This window comes from Trachinotus anak, unplaced genomic scaffold, assembly GCF_046630095.1.
Source record: "Trachinotus anak isolate AG129_WGS33_773 ecotype Australia unplaced genomic scaffold, CSIRO_AGI_Tana_v1 ptg000007l, whole genome shotgun sequence".
NCBI classification, from domain to species: Eukaryota; Metazoa; Chordata; class Actinopteri; order Carangiformes; family Carangidae; genus Trachinotus; species Trachinotus anak.
Genome location: NW_027273858.1, coordinates 4217231 through 4237198, shown reverse-complemented (window position 1 = coordinate 4237198; position 19968 = coordinate 4217231). Strand labels below are relative to the sequence as shown.

Genomic DNA, 19968 nt, shown 5'->3' with positions numbered 1-19968 from the left:
CATAGCAAGTTAACTTTTCAGCAGGCTGTGATGCAAAATGAAATATTTCCTTTGCACCATCACAGCCTGCAATAAGCTGTTTTTGGCCATAAAACTAATGTAGCAGTCACAGACATTGACTGCCCTCTAAAATGGAAATTCATAAGCCAAAATGCCACAGTGGGAATATCAAAACATGACATATCTTCCACTTCTTCCACTTCACCCCCCCCAGTTCTCTCTCTCTTCCCGCCTTCCCACTCCATCCCTCCATCTCTTCTCCAGGGTTTTTCAACAGAGAGCACATCTGCTCTAGGAACTCTTCTGAAGGACATGTCAACCCTCCCTGACACAGCTGACTAAGCAGACAAATGGATGGACAGGCCGATGGACAGACACCTCTCTCAGATGTGTCCCAAGGGAGCCCAAAATCTATAACCAGCTTAATCTGATACCGAGAAGGGTAAAGTCAGTGTGAACAGTTCAACAGATCCAAGAAAAGTTGACATTACGAGTCTCATCTGTCAACAACAAACATCTTTGGAGTGGCTGCATTAAATTAACAGTTTGGTTTTCATGTGGTTCAGATACGGTCTGCTTCATCAGTAGTAAGAACTATATGTAATCTGAACCAATTGGAGGAAACAGCCCATAACATGTGGGTTTGTTGGTATGAACAGACTCATGATTTTTGATAACCAGCAGCTCTTCACGCCCGGAGAGCCCAGAATAAACAAAATGAGCCAGAGCAAACCACAGTGTGCACTCATGCTCACTTTCAGCTACTTCTACATGTTTCATAAAGCAAGACAAACATTGCTAATGAAAAAGAAATGAGCCAAATTTTTGTTTGGAAACCTGTAACCTCCTAAGATGACAGATACGTCATCAACCAGCTGTGTGAGGAATTTGGACGTGTGCACCGTTAACGACTGCACAAAATTACAGAACAGTTGTTTATACTTTTTCAACCTGAATCATAACAAATAAAATCAACTGGCAGAGTCCAGCTGCGGATTCTGAACACAATCTGAAGACATGGAACACGTCTGACCTTATCTCAAGAAAACAATCATGCATGATCAAACAACACACACACACACACAAACAGAACTCTATGTCGTTACCCAGTATGGCCCAATTGGGATGAGCTCTCCTGTTTCTACTGGGGTCCTGAAGTTCCGTGGAGGAGGGGCTCCCTCTGCCCAGAGCGGGGTCTCTGCCCTGGGCGCCCCCCCTGCCTGGAGCCGAGGTTGTGGAGGCACTCCAAGGTTCCCCACTCTCTGTAAGAGATGCGCTTCATTCAGGACCACCAACCAACAGCCATCAGGGGTCATCAGGGTTCACAAAGGTCACAGGGAGGTCAAGACTCCAAAATGATACTCACAGGTCAAAGGGAGAAAGGTAAAACAAGAACCGGAAAGACAGCATTCAGATTCACTCAGCTGACGGGCAGGAGTCACATTCTGGGTGTTTTCCAGGTGGGCAAAGGTAAAGGCAGAAGGAGCACACAGGAGCAAGGTTTCTAATGATTCCTGAGCTTCATAAAAGGAAGAATTGTACGATGAGTTAAGTGTCCTACAGAGGAGAATCAGAAAAGAGGAGTTGTTGCCTGTAACATTGCTGAGGGAGTATAGTTCTTATCTGCAGCAGACAGAGTCAGAAGAAGCTCTCCGCTCCTTTAGTGTTGATGTCAATCAAAAAAATCACAACTGTTCCAAATCACCTGCTCAGTGGCTCTGCACAAGCTCCACACCGACAATGTTTCACATCAGGGATCATTGGTCTTTTCTGAATCTTACTTTTAACTCAAACTAAAGCTGCATGTGTGTGTGACACACACACACATGCACACGTGTGTGTGTGTGCTTTAAGTACGAATAAAAAGCACAGCTGCAACATAAAAACAATTTAGGCAATGTTTCCATAGATTACCAATTGACAAACTGCACATTTGGCGTGGCGAGAGGTCGGTGTTTAGCCCACTTATGTGTGAAGAGAGTCTGCACACAAGCGCATCGATCGAACACTATGCTAGACTCACATGAAACAAGCCCAGAATAGAAGCATCTGAAACTGCCTGGCAAATTGGGGGCACGCAGTTATAGATTTTTAGTTGGGAGGACGGCTGTGGATGAAACAAATGCAAATTTATGTATCAATGCCCTCATTTAACATCTCTGAGAGCAGAGACTGGCACAGAACAAGAACTCAGCTGGGTGCTGTTTGTGTGTGTATGTGTGTGTTTTTGGGTGCCAGCGGGTGCATGCATTCTTGCACATATTGCGTGTGTGGGTGCATGTACACTCTTGGCTCTTGGTTGTGTATTTGTGTGTGTGTGTGTGTGTGTGTGTGTGTGTGTGTGTGTGTGTGTGTGTGTGTGTGTGTGTGTGTGTGTGTGTGTGTGTTTAAGGCTGTGTTTGCTTTTCAGGGATGCTGCTGTTCTGTGATCAGAAGGAGAGGCACAAAGGAAGAAGAGAGAGAGAGAGAGAGAAAGGGGGTAAAGCTATTATTCTCCAAAGAGAGGAGTTTGTTAGTTAGAGACACTGCTTTAATCAGACGCACTATGGCTATTGACAAACATGCTTAGAGAGGACAGTATAAATCGACCAGTAGGGACCTTCAAAGTGTGCTAAGCAGGACAAGAAAATTTATATTGCTGTACGACAAGGCAATAAAGCAATAAAGTTGCAGCAAAAATTGCGATAGAGACTGGAAGAGGTCAAGTTTCACAAAAACACATGAAGCCAGATCACTGATAGGCTGTGCGTGATGATCGCACACTCACCCAAATAACCTTTCATGCATCAGCAACCATCTGCAATGAAAGCTACAATGTACTAATGATACATGCAACAACTACGTCACTACATAATCAAGAAGTGGATTGAAGCTGTTTGCTTGAGTGAACAGAATAAACTTGGACCCAACATAGCAAGTTTATAAAATAACATCAGGATGACAAATGCAATTTTATTTATTCATTTTGAATGTCCAAGAGGCAAAACAACGACGCCTTAGCTTTCATGACTATACACTATATGACAGAGACAAACAGATGTGGTGACAAAAACATTATAATACATTAGCAACTATGGCTTTGCACTGCTGGACACTTTTTGAGCTAAATGAATTCACAGTCTTGGCTTGGACAGTGGAATGTGATGTTACACTTTGTTCATTAAGACAATAAAAGAAGAAACCAAGAAATCCTCTACAACTATTGCAGAACTACTAATCCTATTGCTAATATTGTCTCTGTTGATGTCTGACAGTGAAATCTGTCTCTAATGGATTTAAGAAATGTCTACGGTACAACAAGACCTGGGCAAAAGAGGCCTAAGAGAGACTTGGGGTAAGAATGAGACATTTCGACAATTTCCAGCAGGGGAAGAAGCATAACTCTACAAATCCACTTGGATAAAAGAATGAAACAGTATAGCTCAGCCCAGTCCAGTTTGCTTTGATAGAGTATGAAATTCTATTAAGACACGGCAAAAGCCCTGACGTTCAGAGCGGAGGCAAGTTAATCCTGCGAGTTGACTGTGTGCAGCTGAGGGCTTAGAGCAGCAGCTTAACACAAGGCCGTGGCTCTGACGCACCTGCCACTGGTCAGCTGCAGCCTCAGTCAGCCGAGTGAAACACAATGTCAATATAACCAGTTGTAATTAACAACGCTGTTCTAAAACAATCTTCTCTTCACTGTTGATTCAACTGCAGTTATTTGCCACATTTAATGCATTTGAAAGAGTTATGTATAGTAAAGTGCGCAAACAGGCTGAATTTAAATCTAGGAGCAGGCAGGTCTGTAAGCAGTGATTTGGTGATTTGCAGGTCAAAAGATGCCCAGATGTCTATAAACTGGACTATATATATATACTGAGCCTTCTCTCTTCTGACTCTTTTCTGAGTGATCAAATAAAAATATAACAGAGTTCAGAGTTTGTAAACATTCAGAGAAACCAAATCCTGCAAGGCTGGATGGTGGGTCCAGGTGGGCTGGGCTTGGGGCACGACTTTGAGCAGTGACTGCTTTGTTGTGACATCACAAAGTTACAGAACTCCTCATGTTTTAAGGCTCAGTTTCTGAATAGGCTGTGTGCATTTCTAGTGGACTGAGCTCTTTGATATTTTCAGAGTTAATTAATTAATTAGTTAATTAATATAGAACTTAGACCTGCTCTATAATCAAAAAAAGACATGGACATCTCACTTATACAATATGGGACCTTTAATGTATTTTGACATTTAGGTTAAAATTGGGTTAAATTTGACTGAGAAGCAAAGATTTGTTTTCAACAACTAGATAACAAATTTACTCCGACCCCACTTTCAGCATGCAACATCTGCACAGGTTTTCTTTGCAAATATCAACCTTAATATCTTTTCACACTACTAAAAGAACATTTCTATAACACCAAACTATTTTTTGGGAACACTGTCATAAATCAAATGTTTCACTTAAGAATTTCTTTGTACTATATTTCTGCAATCCATCCTTGTGAGTCTTTCCTGACTGCATGTGCACACATATTCATGTATAACTACCTACGTAGGGATCTGCAACTGTGTATGGAAAAGTTAATTGTCCATATTTGCATGTGGTATAAAGCAGCAGTGGGAGGCATACCTGGCACATGCTCCCTCCTGCTGATTTGAGCTGTCAACCGGATTTATTAACTATGATGAATCACCCCCCCCCCCCCCCCCACTCACTTCACATCTAATTAAAGACCTCTCAGAGGGACTCAAATCTGGTCACCTTTAACTAAATGATTTCCTTGGCCCATGGAGTGCCAGCCAGCAATTGGACTGGCAACCTGATGATATGGCTGCTGTTAGAATTATTCTGGCAATGGCCCACAGCTGGATCAGTCATTTATGAAACAATGAGGTGAATTAAATGGCCAGCTGACAAGTAGATGACAGTGTAGATGCGTCAATTTTCTGCTTGGAATGAGGAAATATACGAGCAAAGAGTTATACAGCGTGTGAGACATGAAATATAAAAGTGTTCTTTGGACATTGCCTTACGGATGCAGACTAAAACTGATCTAGGTTCAGTCCCTGCTACATAATACAGTACATTTTACAATGCAGGCTGACAGCTACCCCTGAATCAGAATAATCTTTCTTCAACAATGTAGAGGAATTTTCCTTGAGCCAAACCACCAATAACTTCAAGCTCTCTATATTCAACTAAAAATCTGCTCATACGTCTCTTAGAATCTCTGGATAGTTCACATTACTGTGCGTTTTATGCTTAAAATCAACTGTACGGAGATGAGACAAGGTCAGTGAAAACACAAATCCCCAATAGGCTGTGTCCTTCTCTCAGAACACAAGAGTCTGGAACTCTACACCTCAAACCTTGCTGAGGGATAAAATCCTTTGATCCCAGCCTGAACGGAAGAGCCTGGGCGGAAAAGAAGGAGGGAACAGGGGAAGAAGAGGGAAATCAATAGATTCTTGTAGACACAGCCTCAAGTTTCCAATCTAACACAGCGCTGTATTGATTAGGCTCCATATGAGACAAGGCAGTGGGACAGTAATGTCGGCAGTGGATTTGGGAGTCTTTAAGAAAACAAACCCGTGTGGGGGATGGGACCGTGAGATCTATAGGTGCACTGCAAACAGACGAAACACAGTAGATGAGGACTTGCATGACAGATGGATGAATGTAGACGGCACAAGGATGTATACCAGAAACATATTGGCTTTAATATCTGAAAGCAGTCCAGCCCACACATCGTGATATATGATATTGTCACGCAGGGTTGTTGTATTTTATATTTCATTGGTTTTTAAATAATATATAATAATATTACTATTGAAAACATTCAATATTCTGAAAAATGGCATTATCGAATATCGATCCAAGCCTGGTTAGAGGAGCTTAAAGACTGAAAAACAATACCAAAGGACTACAGCTACACTAGCATTAGCCACAAATCACAAATTAGCCACAAAATCAAAACAACAAAATAGAGAGATTTAGACAGACTAAAAGGAGTAACTGAAATCAACATAGCTCTCAAAGCGTGACAGTCATAAAAAGTAATGTTAATCATGAGGGTTTCGCCAGACCTGAATCGCATTTGCTGTATTTCATCAAGTATCAAAGCCTCAGTCCACAGAGAAATGCACACAGCGTGTATTCAGAAACTGAGCCTTAAAACAAGCCATCAGGACTTCTGTGAATTTGTCATGTCACAACAAAGCAGTCACTGCTCTGAAACCCTCCCAGACCCAGCGTCCAAACTTACAGGATTTGGTTTCTCTGAGTGTTTACCTAAAATCTTCGATAGTCTGTTTGATCACTCAGACAACAGTCAGCCAATCAGAAGAGAGAAAAGTGTTAAATATGGGTCCTTTAATGTAAGTATGCAAATATGCTAATAATTAGCTAGCTTATACCATGTAATGTTTAGCCTGTTTGTGGCAGTACTTTTTGAGATATTCTGTTCTGGACTAAACTCTTTGGCTGATAGATGGATTTCTGTCCTTACACCTTGTCAACACAGGAGGCATAGCTTCAGCAGCACGTTAGCAGAGCAGCAGCAGCTTCAGTGTTCTGTCTGTATCTACACAGGATGCATTCAGGCACAATGTTCAGTGCAGGCCACCGCCGTTTTAGCTGCACTCAAAAGTCAACACAATCACTGTAGTTATGCATGTAAAATGTAATAGACTTGAATCATAAAAATATGCTTTGGGTGGGGTGAAGGTGCATGTAACATGAGTAAATGCTTTTCATCTGTGTAGACATGCCATCAGACAGCTAACATCACCAAAACTTTCTGTCAGATGTCCAAAGTTTTTCTTCAACCTTGTAGAGTTTGTCAGAAAAGGGTCTCTGGGCATGTGTGTTAAATTGGAATTGGAAAATCACAGCAGTATGACCGTTCTCAAACTAAGATGATTCTGAGGTCTTGTGTTGTTGAAACTAGCTTGCACTCAGGCTGAAGGGAAGAACAATTAATGTGGAATGAATATGCATGTCACAAAGTATAAGGAAGAGGAAAGTAATCTGGATAAAACTGTCTGGAAAAGCCACCAATTTAAATTCAAAATTAAAGTTGCTGTGAGTCAGGCTGGGCTGAGAGCTGCACCTCTTGTCTGTGACTGACATGAAGAAAAAGAAAAGCATCGCTTTGAATGATGCAGCTTGAATGATATAAGCTTCAGGGAACTGAATCATTTAGCTGATGAAGATGAAGGAGTAGTTTTCTGGGAAATGATGCTAAAGGGTACACCGGTGAGGTCACAAGAGCATGACTGTGATACCAAAACCAAAATGACTTCATCAGCTGCACTGCTTGGTCCTAGAAAAACATATAATTTAATATTTTATAGTTTAACCACACTGGGTTTGCAAGGGGCTTAAGCAGTGACGGACTGATCCCAAATATGTTCGATGTTATGAACGCCACTGTCAACATCCAGTGTGAGGACAGAAATAATAACGATCACACATGGTCAGAAATGGCAAGAAAACAGGAAAATGCAGTGTGCTGTGAATTGGAATTATTGAGACTTTACAGAAATTAAGTCTAAAAATCACAATCAACATCTTGTCTACTATGTTAAAAGGTGCTACATAAATACATTTACCTCCTGCCAAATGCATGTATACCACTGAAATTCCATGATTCTCGAAACCAAATTTGATACCAGGGAACAGAAAACATCAGAGGCTGCTGCACACACAGCATGCTAACACACACACATGCACGCGTACATGCCTCCTTATAGTCAGTCTGCATGCAGTATAAACTTCATACTGCATATAAATTAAACTGACAAACCCATCGTGTGAAAATATTCATTTTAAAAGTCAGTGTTATACTCTAACAGACTAACAGTGACGACTGTAGCCAGCTCCTGTTATGAGCCTAATCAGCCTAAACAAGCCAGCGTTAGACATTGTTAATGTGTGTGGACCACACAGTTCACAGTTCACAAATAATAACAGTAACATCTCAGGACATGATGTTGTTGATGTACAGTTAACAACTGAACCTCACTCACCCTGAACTCTGTGTACAGATCTGGAGGTCTAAGTTTGAGGTGTTTCCTCCTGTGGCACTGTCTACATACTGGCTTTTAGCTGTCTATAACTTGTCCCTGATGATTCACGTCAAATACAAAATATCTCCGTGCACCGGTCATAGTGTGTGTCTGTGTGTTGCTGCACCTGCACTTGTTGCTGTCATTCCACGTGTTGTTACTGTTTACAGTGCCTGCCGTCTTCTCTCCGAGTTTGATGTCAGACTAGGACACTTCTACCAACCGAGATACCTATGACATCTATGGTATCTCGGTTTGGTAGAAAAACAAGTACCGTCACATTTTCAGAACTTTGGCATCAACTTGGCACCGAAGTATCAGTTCCTGTGACATCCCTAGTATGCTGGTGGAAACCATCTGGATGTCTTTGCAGGTTTTAACAGTCGTTTGGACTGGAAGGACTGATCAGCCTTCAACAACTTGTACAAGGTAAAAACTAAATCTGCTTGTGGCAAACAGTGTGGGACAGTTTCTATCCAGAGCAACTTCCAGCAACTAATACATTTGACTGAGTAAGTGTGAGGCCATGGAAAGACAGAAAAAAAAGAAGTGTGCTCAGTCAACCAACTCTGGATAAATAAAGGCAAAAAAATAAAGTTGAGAGAACAGCCAGGATAGTCTCTCTCTCTCTCTCTCTCTCCGAAAGATACAGCACAATAAATTATGTTTCTACTTCTGCAATTCCTCTGCAGTCCCTCACTGACTCTATCTCACACTCACGTATACACATGCACAGATGCAGGCATACACACATAAGAAGGGAAAGAGATAGTGGTAGACACTCTTATCTCTGAACATTGGCAGCTCATAATGAGAGTGACTTCCTCTGCAGCCAGTGGTTGAGTGGTGCTGACAGCCTCTCAGCCCTGCATGTCAGCACGGGGAGATTTGAAGCACTTGCCTTGCCTTGACAGCCAGGGCCACGCACTTACAGATGTTTTCACACTCACAACACATACACATATATGCACACATTGCTGCAACTGCGCTTCAAGGTTGACTTCGGTAGTGGGAGGGAGGAGGACAAGATGTGTTTGAAGTCTTGACACATGGAACAGACACAGTATTGAGCTTTGGTGTATTGGGGCTTATGGAGTAGTGAGTGGGTGATACACCGAGAGATGCTGCACCAGCCAACTGGGAGGAGGACAGAGCTTAAGGAGAGAATTTAAGCCAAGCAGACATCAATACACAGCGATGAGGAGAAAAATTCATCACGAGCCAGAGAACACAGTTGCTGATTACTGCAAAGCCGCCTGTAAGAAATTAGAAACATGCACAGGCTGAAGATAAATAGCTGCAATACTTGAGGAAATCTGTTTAAACTTAGTTAAATCAAAGTTATAGTTACTGATGCCCTTCACATGCAAGGTAACAGAAAGACATAGAGGAGAAAAGGTTTAGAAACATGTAGAATTCCATCGTACTATGCTGCTTACGATAAAGTTTTAAAGCACAAAGAGTCATTTAAGATAAGTGCTGCCAAGCTTAAATGCTATATTATCACTTCAAAACTGCCAAACAACTGTAAAAGGTCAGTCTGCAGGCCAGGGTGAAAATGATAGTAGTGTAAACTCATCTTTATTCATAGGTCGCACCTCCTGGAATCTGTGATGTTCTTATCCATTTCCAACCACTGCCACCGCATCATTTAACCACAGCTGCTGTATTTACGTTAAGTCATTTTTGGCTGCTGCCCAGACTGTCGATTATGGTCTGTGTCACTTTTTTGCCCCGTGTTCCATTTCTCTTACCTCTCATCGTACTTGTGCTAAATGACAGTTGGCTCACACAGTCTTATCTGGAAACAGAGCAATCACAGTGCACCCTAATCTTTGTGGCGATATGCCAAACTGTTTTCAGACTACTTCATATCACCCATCCCTCAGATGTAGTCAATCATACCTCAGCTGTGCTTTGGCACACTGCGGGAATTAAAAATGAGAGGTCACGAAGATCAGGAGAGCTGGGCATGTAATATTTTTTAGATATTCAAAATGTGAAAAAAACAAGATGATGCAAGAGAAAGGACAAAAAAGAAGAAGTCAATGTAGAGGAGGGAAGAGGAAGGCGGAATAACCTGTGAAGAAAATGTTTCGAAAGAATACAAAAGGTACCTTGAGCGGAATACATTAATACGAAACTGGCCAGGCCATGTATTCATCCTTTTCCTACACCCCTTTGATTTTCCAGCGGCCAGGGCCAAATGGTGTGGCAGTAATTCTAAGTCCACTTGAATCTCAGAATAATGTTCTCTGTTTCTGTGTTGCTCCCTTCTGCATGGATCACTGACTCATAAACAGGGGCGACTGGTGAAGAGAAAAGCAGCCATTTCATCTAAACTCTGCTCTCCACTTCCTCTGAGCTCGTATGAAATCATGTGGTGTGATAGAAAATTATTGTTTTCCGGCTCAATGTGACGTCTAACTTTTGGTTTGCTGATTTACAAAGCTAGCACCTTACAAAGACAGTGTGCACAGAGGGGTTACACATCGAAACGTATGGATGTATACAGAATGCAGTTAATGTATCACTAGACATGCAGTGAGAAAAATGTGTTTAGTTTAGTTTTTCACACCTTACACAGGAACACTTGTCTGTGTCTACGTATGTCATGCATGTTGTATGAACCAGCACACTTAATGCACTAATAGGGAAGCAGTTGTCTCAGTGGTTCCACAGGCAGCAGAAGAACTCACTGAGCCCTTAAATGAACTGACTCAGAGACATCTAAACAGGTGAAGCTGCTAAAGAGAGAAAAAGATAAAGGGACTTAACATGGGGATGTTTTGTTGGGAAGATTGAGGAAAGCGATCAACAGCCTGAATTAAAAAGTGAAATGGCAATCAGGAAAAAATGACATGACCATGCTTTGATATATCCATGTTCAATGCCACCAGAACATGTGTTGAATGCGTGTTAAATATTTCCTGCGTGCAGTTCACATTCACTGGTTCCAGATTTAAAGCTGGAATGGAAATATTTGAATGAAAATATTTTAAAAAGAGTTATGTTGTGTCTGTATTATGAAAACAGTTTATAACACTTAACTGTTAAAATATAACTTATGTAGAAAAATCCAAAGTCTCTATTAGTTGCTGTACGTGTGGCGTGTGCATGGAGAGTAGAGAGAGTGGTCTCCTTTGTGTCATCTACTGAATCATCATGTCAACCCGCAGGAAAAGTGGCAGTGTTACTGGTCCTACAACACTCCCAGCGACTTCCAAATAGCAAAGATGCACTGATCAGGACAGACACGATGGACGACTAAAACATACGAGATGACATGCAGTCTGTATTGTGCTTTAAGCCCATTGGAACTTACAGCAATCCCAGTTCTTACAGATGCTACAGTGCTGACTTCATGTCCACAAATACAGGCCTCAGACACAACATGATTCTCTGTAAACCTTCATAATCATATATAAATATTTGACACATGTAAAGGATTGTGCAGCCAGCTTTGTTTTTACAGTATATAAAGTCATTTTGCCAAAGTCTTGTCTATATTTCATGTCTCTAAAAGCACCACAGAGGAATTAAGCTCTGCAGACCGCTGCTCTAGTGCAACAGCAGCTGCTCATATTTCGTGCAGAGAAGTGAGATGCTCACACTTGACTGTGACTCACTGGACTCAGGCCCAGAGGTAAAGGCATTCTGCCCCAGGTAAAGCTAAATTAATCCACTGGAACTGCTGTGTGTTGTGTGCACAACTAGCTAGAATGTTATGTTTCAGTTTTTCATTAATAAAATCAGTTTGATTTGCTCATGTAAGCTTTCTCATGTCAGTGTTTTATACATTTTTATATCCAATGTGTTTTATCATTTATAAAAAATATCTATTTTAATTTAATTAGCCACATCAAGAGATTCAAGGTTTGGGGATTATTCTTGTAGATGATATTTTATCTGTTTGAATCTTCATTAATTAATTAACTGTTTCTGTTTCTATTTCTGTGAATCAACAAGGATGAAGCATATATCCACTTCAACTGCAGCCTACATGTCTCTCTAATGAAATCAGACTGACGCCTATGGATGTGTCATTGGGAACAGGTGTTCAGGGCACAGCAGTGTGTGCGTTTGAGCGTCTGTCCATCTGTGCAATACATGTATGGGTGTCACTAGAGATTAGTGTCTTCGGTCAGAGACATAGGGTCAAGTATGGAATTACAGGATTGCTGTGATTGCCTATTGTTCATATAGGCTGGATCACTGGAGACAGTCAGGCTTATCCAGACAAACATGATAGACGTTCAGACAGCCTCCTGAAATATGGGGCTGACCACAGACTGATGACTTGAATCACAAGTGCTTCACAAACTGGTGTCTGAGAACCTCAGACCATTACATTTGCACTATGAAGTAGAATTAAAGCTATGAATAATTTTATCTTTCAGCAAGAAATTGAAGGTATGTAAGAGACCAAAACCATGTTCCAAAGAAACGTGCGGGTGATAAAGGAGAGGTAAGAAAATAGAAAATGTTCAGAGACCTATATAAAGACAATGAAAAAAACAATAAGATTGGGTATTGCACTGTACTGCAATATCACTCCTACATCAAATATAAAGTTCTGTGTGAAACAAGACCTAAATTTACATAATCTAAACGAGAATCCCTAAAGATTACTTTTCATATTGGTCCACTTTTAAAATGATGTATGTGCGGCTGTTGTGGCTGTTTAAATACATTTCTAGTTCTCGGCTCAGTTCACTGAACCTCAGTATTGAAACATACAAAGCTGTTTGAGTGATCAGATACACGCTCTAACCTCTAATCATTTCTGCCTCAATCCTTCTCCTGTCACCTTGGCCTTTAATTTCCACAGAAATGGCAGAGGAGGCAGAGTGATCTCATGCTTTCTGTTTCTGTACTCTCTGTCCTCTCCGTCTTACCCTGCTATTCACTGATTAACCCTCACTCCTGCAGCCTTCTCCCCTCACGCCTCCATCCTCTGCTCCTACTGTATGATTCTCCTGTCAAGATCAGATGCTACTTTCCTTCTAGCTTGATCCGTTCCTGAAGGACCCCTCTGCTCTGTCAAATACATTATTACAACACCCCACCCTCAGTTAGTCACTTTAAGTTGCATAAAAAGAGCTGAGCATATTCTTCATGTTTGAGAATATCTGCTCGCTGACCCGAAGACTGTCAGCAAAGCCAATGCAATGATCCAGAGACAGCTGAACTTCTACAGTTCAGAGGTCCAGCAGGTGTAGAGGCAGGTTTCTTGATCTTACACTGCTGTGATTTTTAGTTGTTTCCGTAGCTCTGCAAACTCAGCCACCCACAGCGCTGACCTCTTTAGCTCAGTCAGCTGCATTTCCATGTCCTGTATCTCCAGTCTATCAGAGGTAAGAACATGGGTCCATACTTCTGAAAGTTCCGGATCGTGCTGTGAGAGCTCACTCATGCTGATGCTGTGCTACACGGACTGTGACTGAAGTGAAAAGATTGCTAGCTTACCGACAAAAGCCATCCATGTGTCCAACATGCTCAAAACAGTTTCACAACCTCTAGTTCTGGGTAGTCTTGGTCTTTTTCAGCCATGAAGGCCTTGGTTCAAAGCAGCCAACAAACTCCTCCAAAACTTTTCTGAGTTTACTCCACTAACCGCTGAGTGGAGGGGGATATCTTTGTGTGTGCGGTCCGTTATCTTGAGCAGGGACTGGAACTGTTGGTGTGTCAGAGCAGATCCCTTAACTATGAGGTTAATAACTGTCATCACTGTAGCCATAACTTCATTTAGACCTGGATTTGACATCTTTTCTCTGTGTATTATGCAGTGGAGTTTCATGATAGGGTGACCAACCTTTTCCCCAATTAAAGTGACAGCTACCCTCTTTTTCCCGACCACGAGGATGGGACCCCATCGAATCACATTATCTCGCAGAAATGTGCTATATCATTCACATCCATACTCTTGTTCCAGTGCAATTCAAGTACCACAGCATCTTTCAACCCAGCTGTTTGCTGTGCGCTGATATTTTCTGCCTTTTCTTTGAGGTATCGCTAAACACTTGTAGCTTACATTGAAATATCTTTTAGTCTTGATTTGATTCTCTCTTTGTTTTGTACCTTCAAACAGAACATCTGAGCTACAGAGAAAAGCCTCCTCAATATACTTGTCATCTGTGAATAGCTACCTGCGATAATGCGATAACTTGCTTCAGTTACATAGTTTTTAGCTGGGGCACAGACTCTGAGGGTGTTGGCTTGCTTCCTATAACTGGACACAGCATGTTTGATGGATTCTGCCTTGTCTGACAGATCTTTTTTCATTGTTCGTCTCAAAATGGCGGTTAAAGCTTTGCATTCAACAAACAACATTTTCAATACATAAGGTACACACAGCACAGTTCATTGCTTCATTTTAAGCAGGTCACAAGGGAAGAAACTCGCAAACCACTTCATCTATCAAAAAAATATCAACAAATATAAAACTTCTCATTTGGGTCATGTAAGAGGCAAAAATGCCATCTGTTTGCTCAAATGTGAGTATATCCTGCTTCTTTCTATTCTTTCTTTTTTTTTTTTTTTAAATTAAATAAATATAATAGGGTTTTGGACTAGAGGTCAGACCAGACCAATTTGACTTCACCTTGGGCTTTGAGACATTGTCATGTTTTCACAAATTTTGTCATTATATGTGATAAACAATTAATCAAGTAAAAGAAAAGATTAATTAAAAATGAAAATAATCAATAGTTGCAATCCCTCTCTCATTAACTGTACTAATGACAAGCTCAGGCTGATTATAATGTTTGATCTCTGCTGCATGCAAAGAGAGATATATACGTACATACGCAAAGCCATCGATCAACACAAGGAGACATTTGAACATCAAATAAGGAGTGCCTGCCTTCACTATAAGAATGACACTATAAATCTGTCTGTTCCCACTCCTGTGGGTTTGTGGGTGTCTTGTCCTTGCTGAAATTGGATGGCAATTAAGGGCCAGAGACATATAGTGTAGTATAGTGTGACATGGTGGTTTTTTTTCCTTTGAAAGTCCTCCTCTTTTTCTACAGAGAGTGACAATGAGAATGAGAATACAAAAAAGCTGGATTGTCAAGTGGTGTTTCTTTAAACTAAAACTGGTTATGAAGTACAGAAGTACCCAGTCAAAGATTTTGGTTTATCTATATCTCACCCCCAAATTATGATCTCTCCATAATATAGAAACATTTGTTTAGGGCAAATCAGCCTATTGTAAGATTAAATTGATGGAGGTAACAGAAACAAAAGGCCCCTCTCTATCAAAAAGGGTCAAAATATCAGCCTTGTTATTTGAAGATGTGGAGGCAGAGTGTGTCTGTTTGATCTGACACGGCGCTCATCACATGCAGTGTAATAATGAAAATGTAAGCAGCTACACGACTGCGCCACATCCGTACGTCAGGCTCTCAAATGCCCACAACAGTTTCAACCATGGGACCACAGAGTACCCGAGTGGGCTGTGAAGAAGGGAATAACATCGCCATCTAGAGGCTTGGGTCAGCATCGCTCCCACACACAGATCTGAACAGAAAAATGCCTGTCATGCTCTCCCACATTACTCACAGAGCTACTCACTCACACTCTTTTCAACAAGTGGATTCAAACAGCCACAAGAGGAAAGCTGCTCAAAACCACAGCAAAACGCAGCAGCTGAACAAAGCCCTCCTTCGACATCCAGAGCATTTTTCCACTGCTTGATGAGACTCAGAACTATAGCTCCCCATGCAAGGTCACTTCCAGCCAGCATGCAATATTGCTGGGACAAGAACGAGGGGAGAGAAAGACAGATAGCGGAGAGGGTGAGGGAGGATAAATACTCGACACACAGATAACCTTCAGTGAGCGCATGCACAGCTTGGAGCTTAAACATATCTCAACTGAGACAGGTGACCAATGAAACAATGAAAAAGAAAACACTAAGGGATGGAGTGAAAGCCTCCACAAAGCAGATTTTTTTTGGTCTTACCTATGATGGGAGCCAGGCGGAAAATATCAGATAGACGGCTGTTGACAGGTTCATATGGAGAATCTTCCAAGAAATCATTACCTGTGGGGAAGATAACCTCGTGTTACATGTTATAGATAGATAGATAGATAGATAGATAGATAGATAGATAGATAGATAGATAGACAGATAGATAGATATTTTAACCCCTTCCTGTTTTGTTTATCGTCTTTCACCCCTCACATTGCACTGCATGTGACATGGGTTATTTGGGTCAGTCGATATATCCACACTGGCACACAGCCACACGCTTGATTAGGCAGGTTGGTCAGCTGTGTTGCACAACTGGAAGTCGACTCGCTGGCGATGGGCTGGATGCAGTTTAGGGACTAGAAGGGCCCCCCTGCCACGATCAACACTTTAAGATGGCACTGCCAGCGCTGAGGAGCTTCACGCTCCATTAACCTCAAGGAAAGTGATTTAGGAGGTCAAAAAGTGCCTCAGCTCTGTAGGACTGTGGCTGTGAACCGAGTGAGGGGCCAAATTTGAATTAAAGATGAGTGATTGTGCGTGATTTCGTCACATTGGTATTGCATGCAGAGCTGTGTGCTACTTTTGGAGTTTTTGTGTTTGTGGTAGCAGGGGTAGGGAGGGTCACAGAGCCGGAGGGGGGGAGAAGGGCGGGTGAGGACTGATGCTGCCCTGCTACATACAGCAGTGGGAGGAGCTGGTGCAACTAATCATTTCACCCCTTTGCAGAACAGATTAGAAAACCTCTGGGGAATGTCTATTTCACTTTAAATATAACTGCTTAGTGTTCACTAAATGCAGCAGCCATTCCCAGACCCTGAGGGACTTAGTGGGGTATGCCCAGGAAAAAACTGTATTCTGTGCTAGTGATTCATTCTCTGACAGACCCTTAAACAAAACCTAGAAATAAGTCTGCTCTCGGAGGTGGCAACATGATCAGGATCGGCTAAAGGGCTGAGGATCTTGGGTTGGTTCTATAGAACAGAAAGTTCCCCTAAAAAGTCACTTTAACCAACCTTGCAACGCCTGATAGATCCCCCAGTAAATGCGCAGACAGTTCTTCTCTTTCTTCATGCCCCTTTTACACCGGCAGTTGTACAGCGGGCTCTGCTTGAGCGCGTCCATGGCGCTCCGGCACTCGTCCTTGGCCTCCAGGCCGGCCACCATGCTGAAGTTGCTCTCCTTGCCGCCGGCCGCGCACTGCCTCATCGTGCGGTACTTGGTGCTGCACCCCTGCTCCTTCAGGCACTGCTCGCTGGCTCTCACACAGTCCAGCCGGGTGGCCCCGGCACGCAGGTTCTCCTCGGCGTAAGACAACACATCTGGAAACACAAGCGGCATTTATTATGATGTTAAAAGTAAAAAAAAAAAAAAATAAAATAAAAGCCTCTTTCTCGGTTCACGGTACCTAAATATTCAGCAATTCAAACATCACAGATGAGATTTTGCGGGCTGTCCAGGACAGGAAAACGTGCAGCTGACTGTAAACTTGCTTTGCACTATTGTTAGGTGAAGCACCGACTGACTTTTTCTTTTTGGACCGGGTCAGATTGGTGCACAGTAGCCTCTCCACACTACCCATACACTCCCCTGAGCAGACGCTGCCGGGCTCGCCCTTGTTACTGCCGCTCACAGAAAGCTTATAAAAACATGACATTCACCTATGGGATACATGAGTCTCACACGGAGGGCTGCTGGTGGTAATAAATCCTGTAAAACTTACCCAAAAGAGGCAGAAGGACATACAACACTGCGAGGATCATCGTCTTCCTCTCAGTGTGAAACATAAACCGGTGTTAGAAGGAAATTTGCGACCTAAGAGCAACTTAACAGTAGTTTAATTCCCAGGGTACTTCCACTGTTTTGAAATCCATTGAAAAGACGTAGCAGTGTGCGCTCCGCTGTGCAGAACAGATCCAGCTCATGCGAGAAATTATTTCCTCTCCAAAAGTGTCCAGTCCCGATTCGGCGCAGTTTATAAGACTCTTTATAGTCTCTCTATATATAAAAAAAGACGGAAGTGCTTCTTTCTTTCTTTCTTTCTTTCCCGTGCGGGTGGTCTTCTCGCCGCCGGGAGACAAAGACAAGGGATCGGAGCAGCGGTGGAGGCGAAAACAGGCGAGTGTCCTCCAACTCCAGCCAGTGGGATGTTTGCGTCTGTGCGTCTGAGCGCACACAGCCAACTGGAGCCCCACCGCTGCCTAGCGCAGTCAGCAGGAGGAGAGTGCCAGCTCCCCTCTCGCATTAAAGTGCAGTAATCTCATCATAAATTTACAAAGATAGGCCTTCACATCACAGCAAACTCACTCCAATTTACAAAGCGATATTACAATGAAAAAACAGAAAATAAATAATTAGCTTTGAGTTCGCTTAACTCACTAATGAGCATCGGGAACGTGAATCCCAGAATAGCACCGTGATGACAGTTTTGAAAGGTTACCGTCACTGATGAGTCCCACATTAACTACAAGAGTCTTTAGGCTTCTTATATTCTTTGTGTTTACTTTTAATAAACTTTGCAGCTCACACACCTACTCGCAAAAGTAAAAAAAAAGAACATAATCCCTTTTCCAGTTCGTTCAATTAAATATGGGTCGAGCTATATAATCACAAAGGGGTAATTGGTTGCGTTTAACACATTATGAAATGAAACCAGCACCATTAACTCTAGATGAGACTGGATTGGTTTCACATTTCAGTATAACTGCGCTGACAGGGAGAGAAGGCAAAGAGCATGACTCAAGTGCATTTTATGGTGATTAATAGAGCAACCTGTAGATTCCTCATCTCAACTTGAGTGACAAAATCAATGGACATATTTCAACTGCACGCATCTCACTGCCTGTTCATGTTTCATGGCTCCTCCCAGTTTGCTATAATGTTATAATCCCATTTGGAAATGAGGGGGAAATGCGTTATTTAACAGAAGCTGGCAAATGTGAGGAGACCAGGTTGGTGGATGTGTGATGCTGACACTCTTCAGGGGTTGTAATATAAAATATAGTCTCCACACGATATTTTGACATGATGCTGATCATCTGAAGCAGCCTGACAGCGCTGCACTGAGGAAAACCCTCCTTCAGTCCGCACAGAGGAAAGTGGACACTGTGCGACTGTCGCCATCTGTTGGTGGTTTCAAAGTAAAGGTCACTGTCAGAAGTACTGATCTGACACCGCTCATAATAATGTCTGACAATACCACATATCTCCCTGAAGGTGTTTGATGTGAGGGTTAAAAAAATATTAGCATCATATTTTGATCAATATATTGTGAAATGACTGGGAATCAAACAAACAGAGGATGATTATAATAACAGGGTTGATGCATCATCCTATAGCTCATTGATTGCCTAGATGGTCTACTCAGAGGCTAATCCACTTGGCTAAATACATGGGACCAGACCATGTCAATGAACCTCTTTCTGCATTAAATGCTGGACTGAATCAATCAAGGATGCTGGCATCCACCACAGTAAATCAACCCCTATACATACACACCAGCATGCAGAGAAAGGGAGAGAGCAGGTGCATTCAGAGATGGGATGAAATATCTTATTTGAACGTCAGTGGATAATCCCTTATTGAAAAGGAAGCCGTGATTAGGTAGGTACAGTGAATCAATCCTACAAGGTGCAGTCACTTTTCAAAATGACTTCCAATTTTGCTAAATAGAAATTCCACGGGCCAGCTCTTTTTTTTTTTTTTTTTTTTAACAGAGAACAGACTGGATAAGAGACAGAAAATTGGTACAAATGAACGACAGGCCCAGGCTGCCATCCAGGCTAATTGTCTGCTTACAATTTGATGACTTCGCTGTTCTAAAGTCTCCAAAGGCAACTTTGCCAGTCAGGGGAAGGCTCAGCCTGGTGATTTATGAAAAGCCACAATCAATATGTGATATTAATTTTGAAAATGAATGTCAGAATGATGTAGTCCTCAGG

At 42.1% G+C, this 19968-nt stretch overlaps 1 protein-coding gene across 3 annotated transcripts in view; it reads right to left on the bottom strand.

The window, feature by feature from the left end:
• gfra1a (gdnf family receptor alpha 1a) overlaps positions 1 to 19968 on the bottom strand; it is a 219076-nt gene that overhangs the window by 82902 nt on the left and 116206 nt on the right. Inside the window, exons 2-5 of one of the 3 annotated variants that reach the window (XM_071479988.1) lie at positions 17751 to 18050; positions 17044 to 17349; positions 16019 to 16099; positions 1107 to 1262 (exon numbers count right to left, since the gene is read on the bottom strand). In XM_071479988.1, the coding sequence (XP_071336089.1) occupies positions 1107 to 1262; positions 16019 to 16099; positions 17044 to 17349; positions 17751 to 17814 (607 nt within the window). In that variant the 5' untranslated portion in view covers positions 17815 to 18050. Of the gene's footprint in view, positions 1 to 1106; positions 1263 to 16018; positions 16100 to 17043; positions 17350 to 17750; positions 19614 to 19968 lie in introns of those variants that run through there. The other 2 variants (XM_071479989.1, XM_071479990.1) reach the window with 2 other exon arrangements.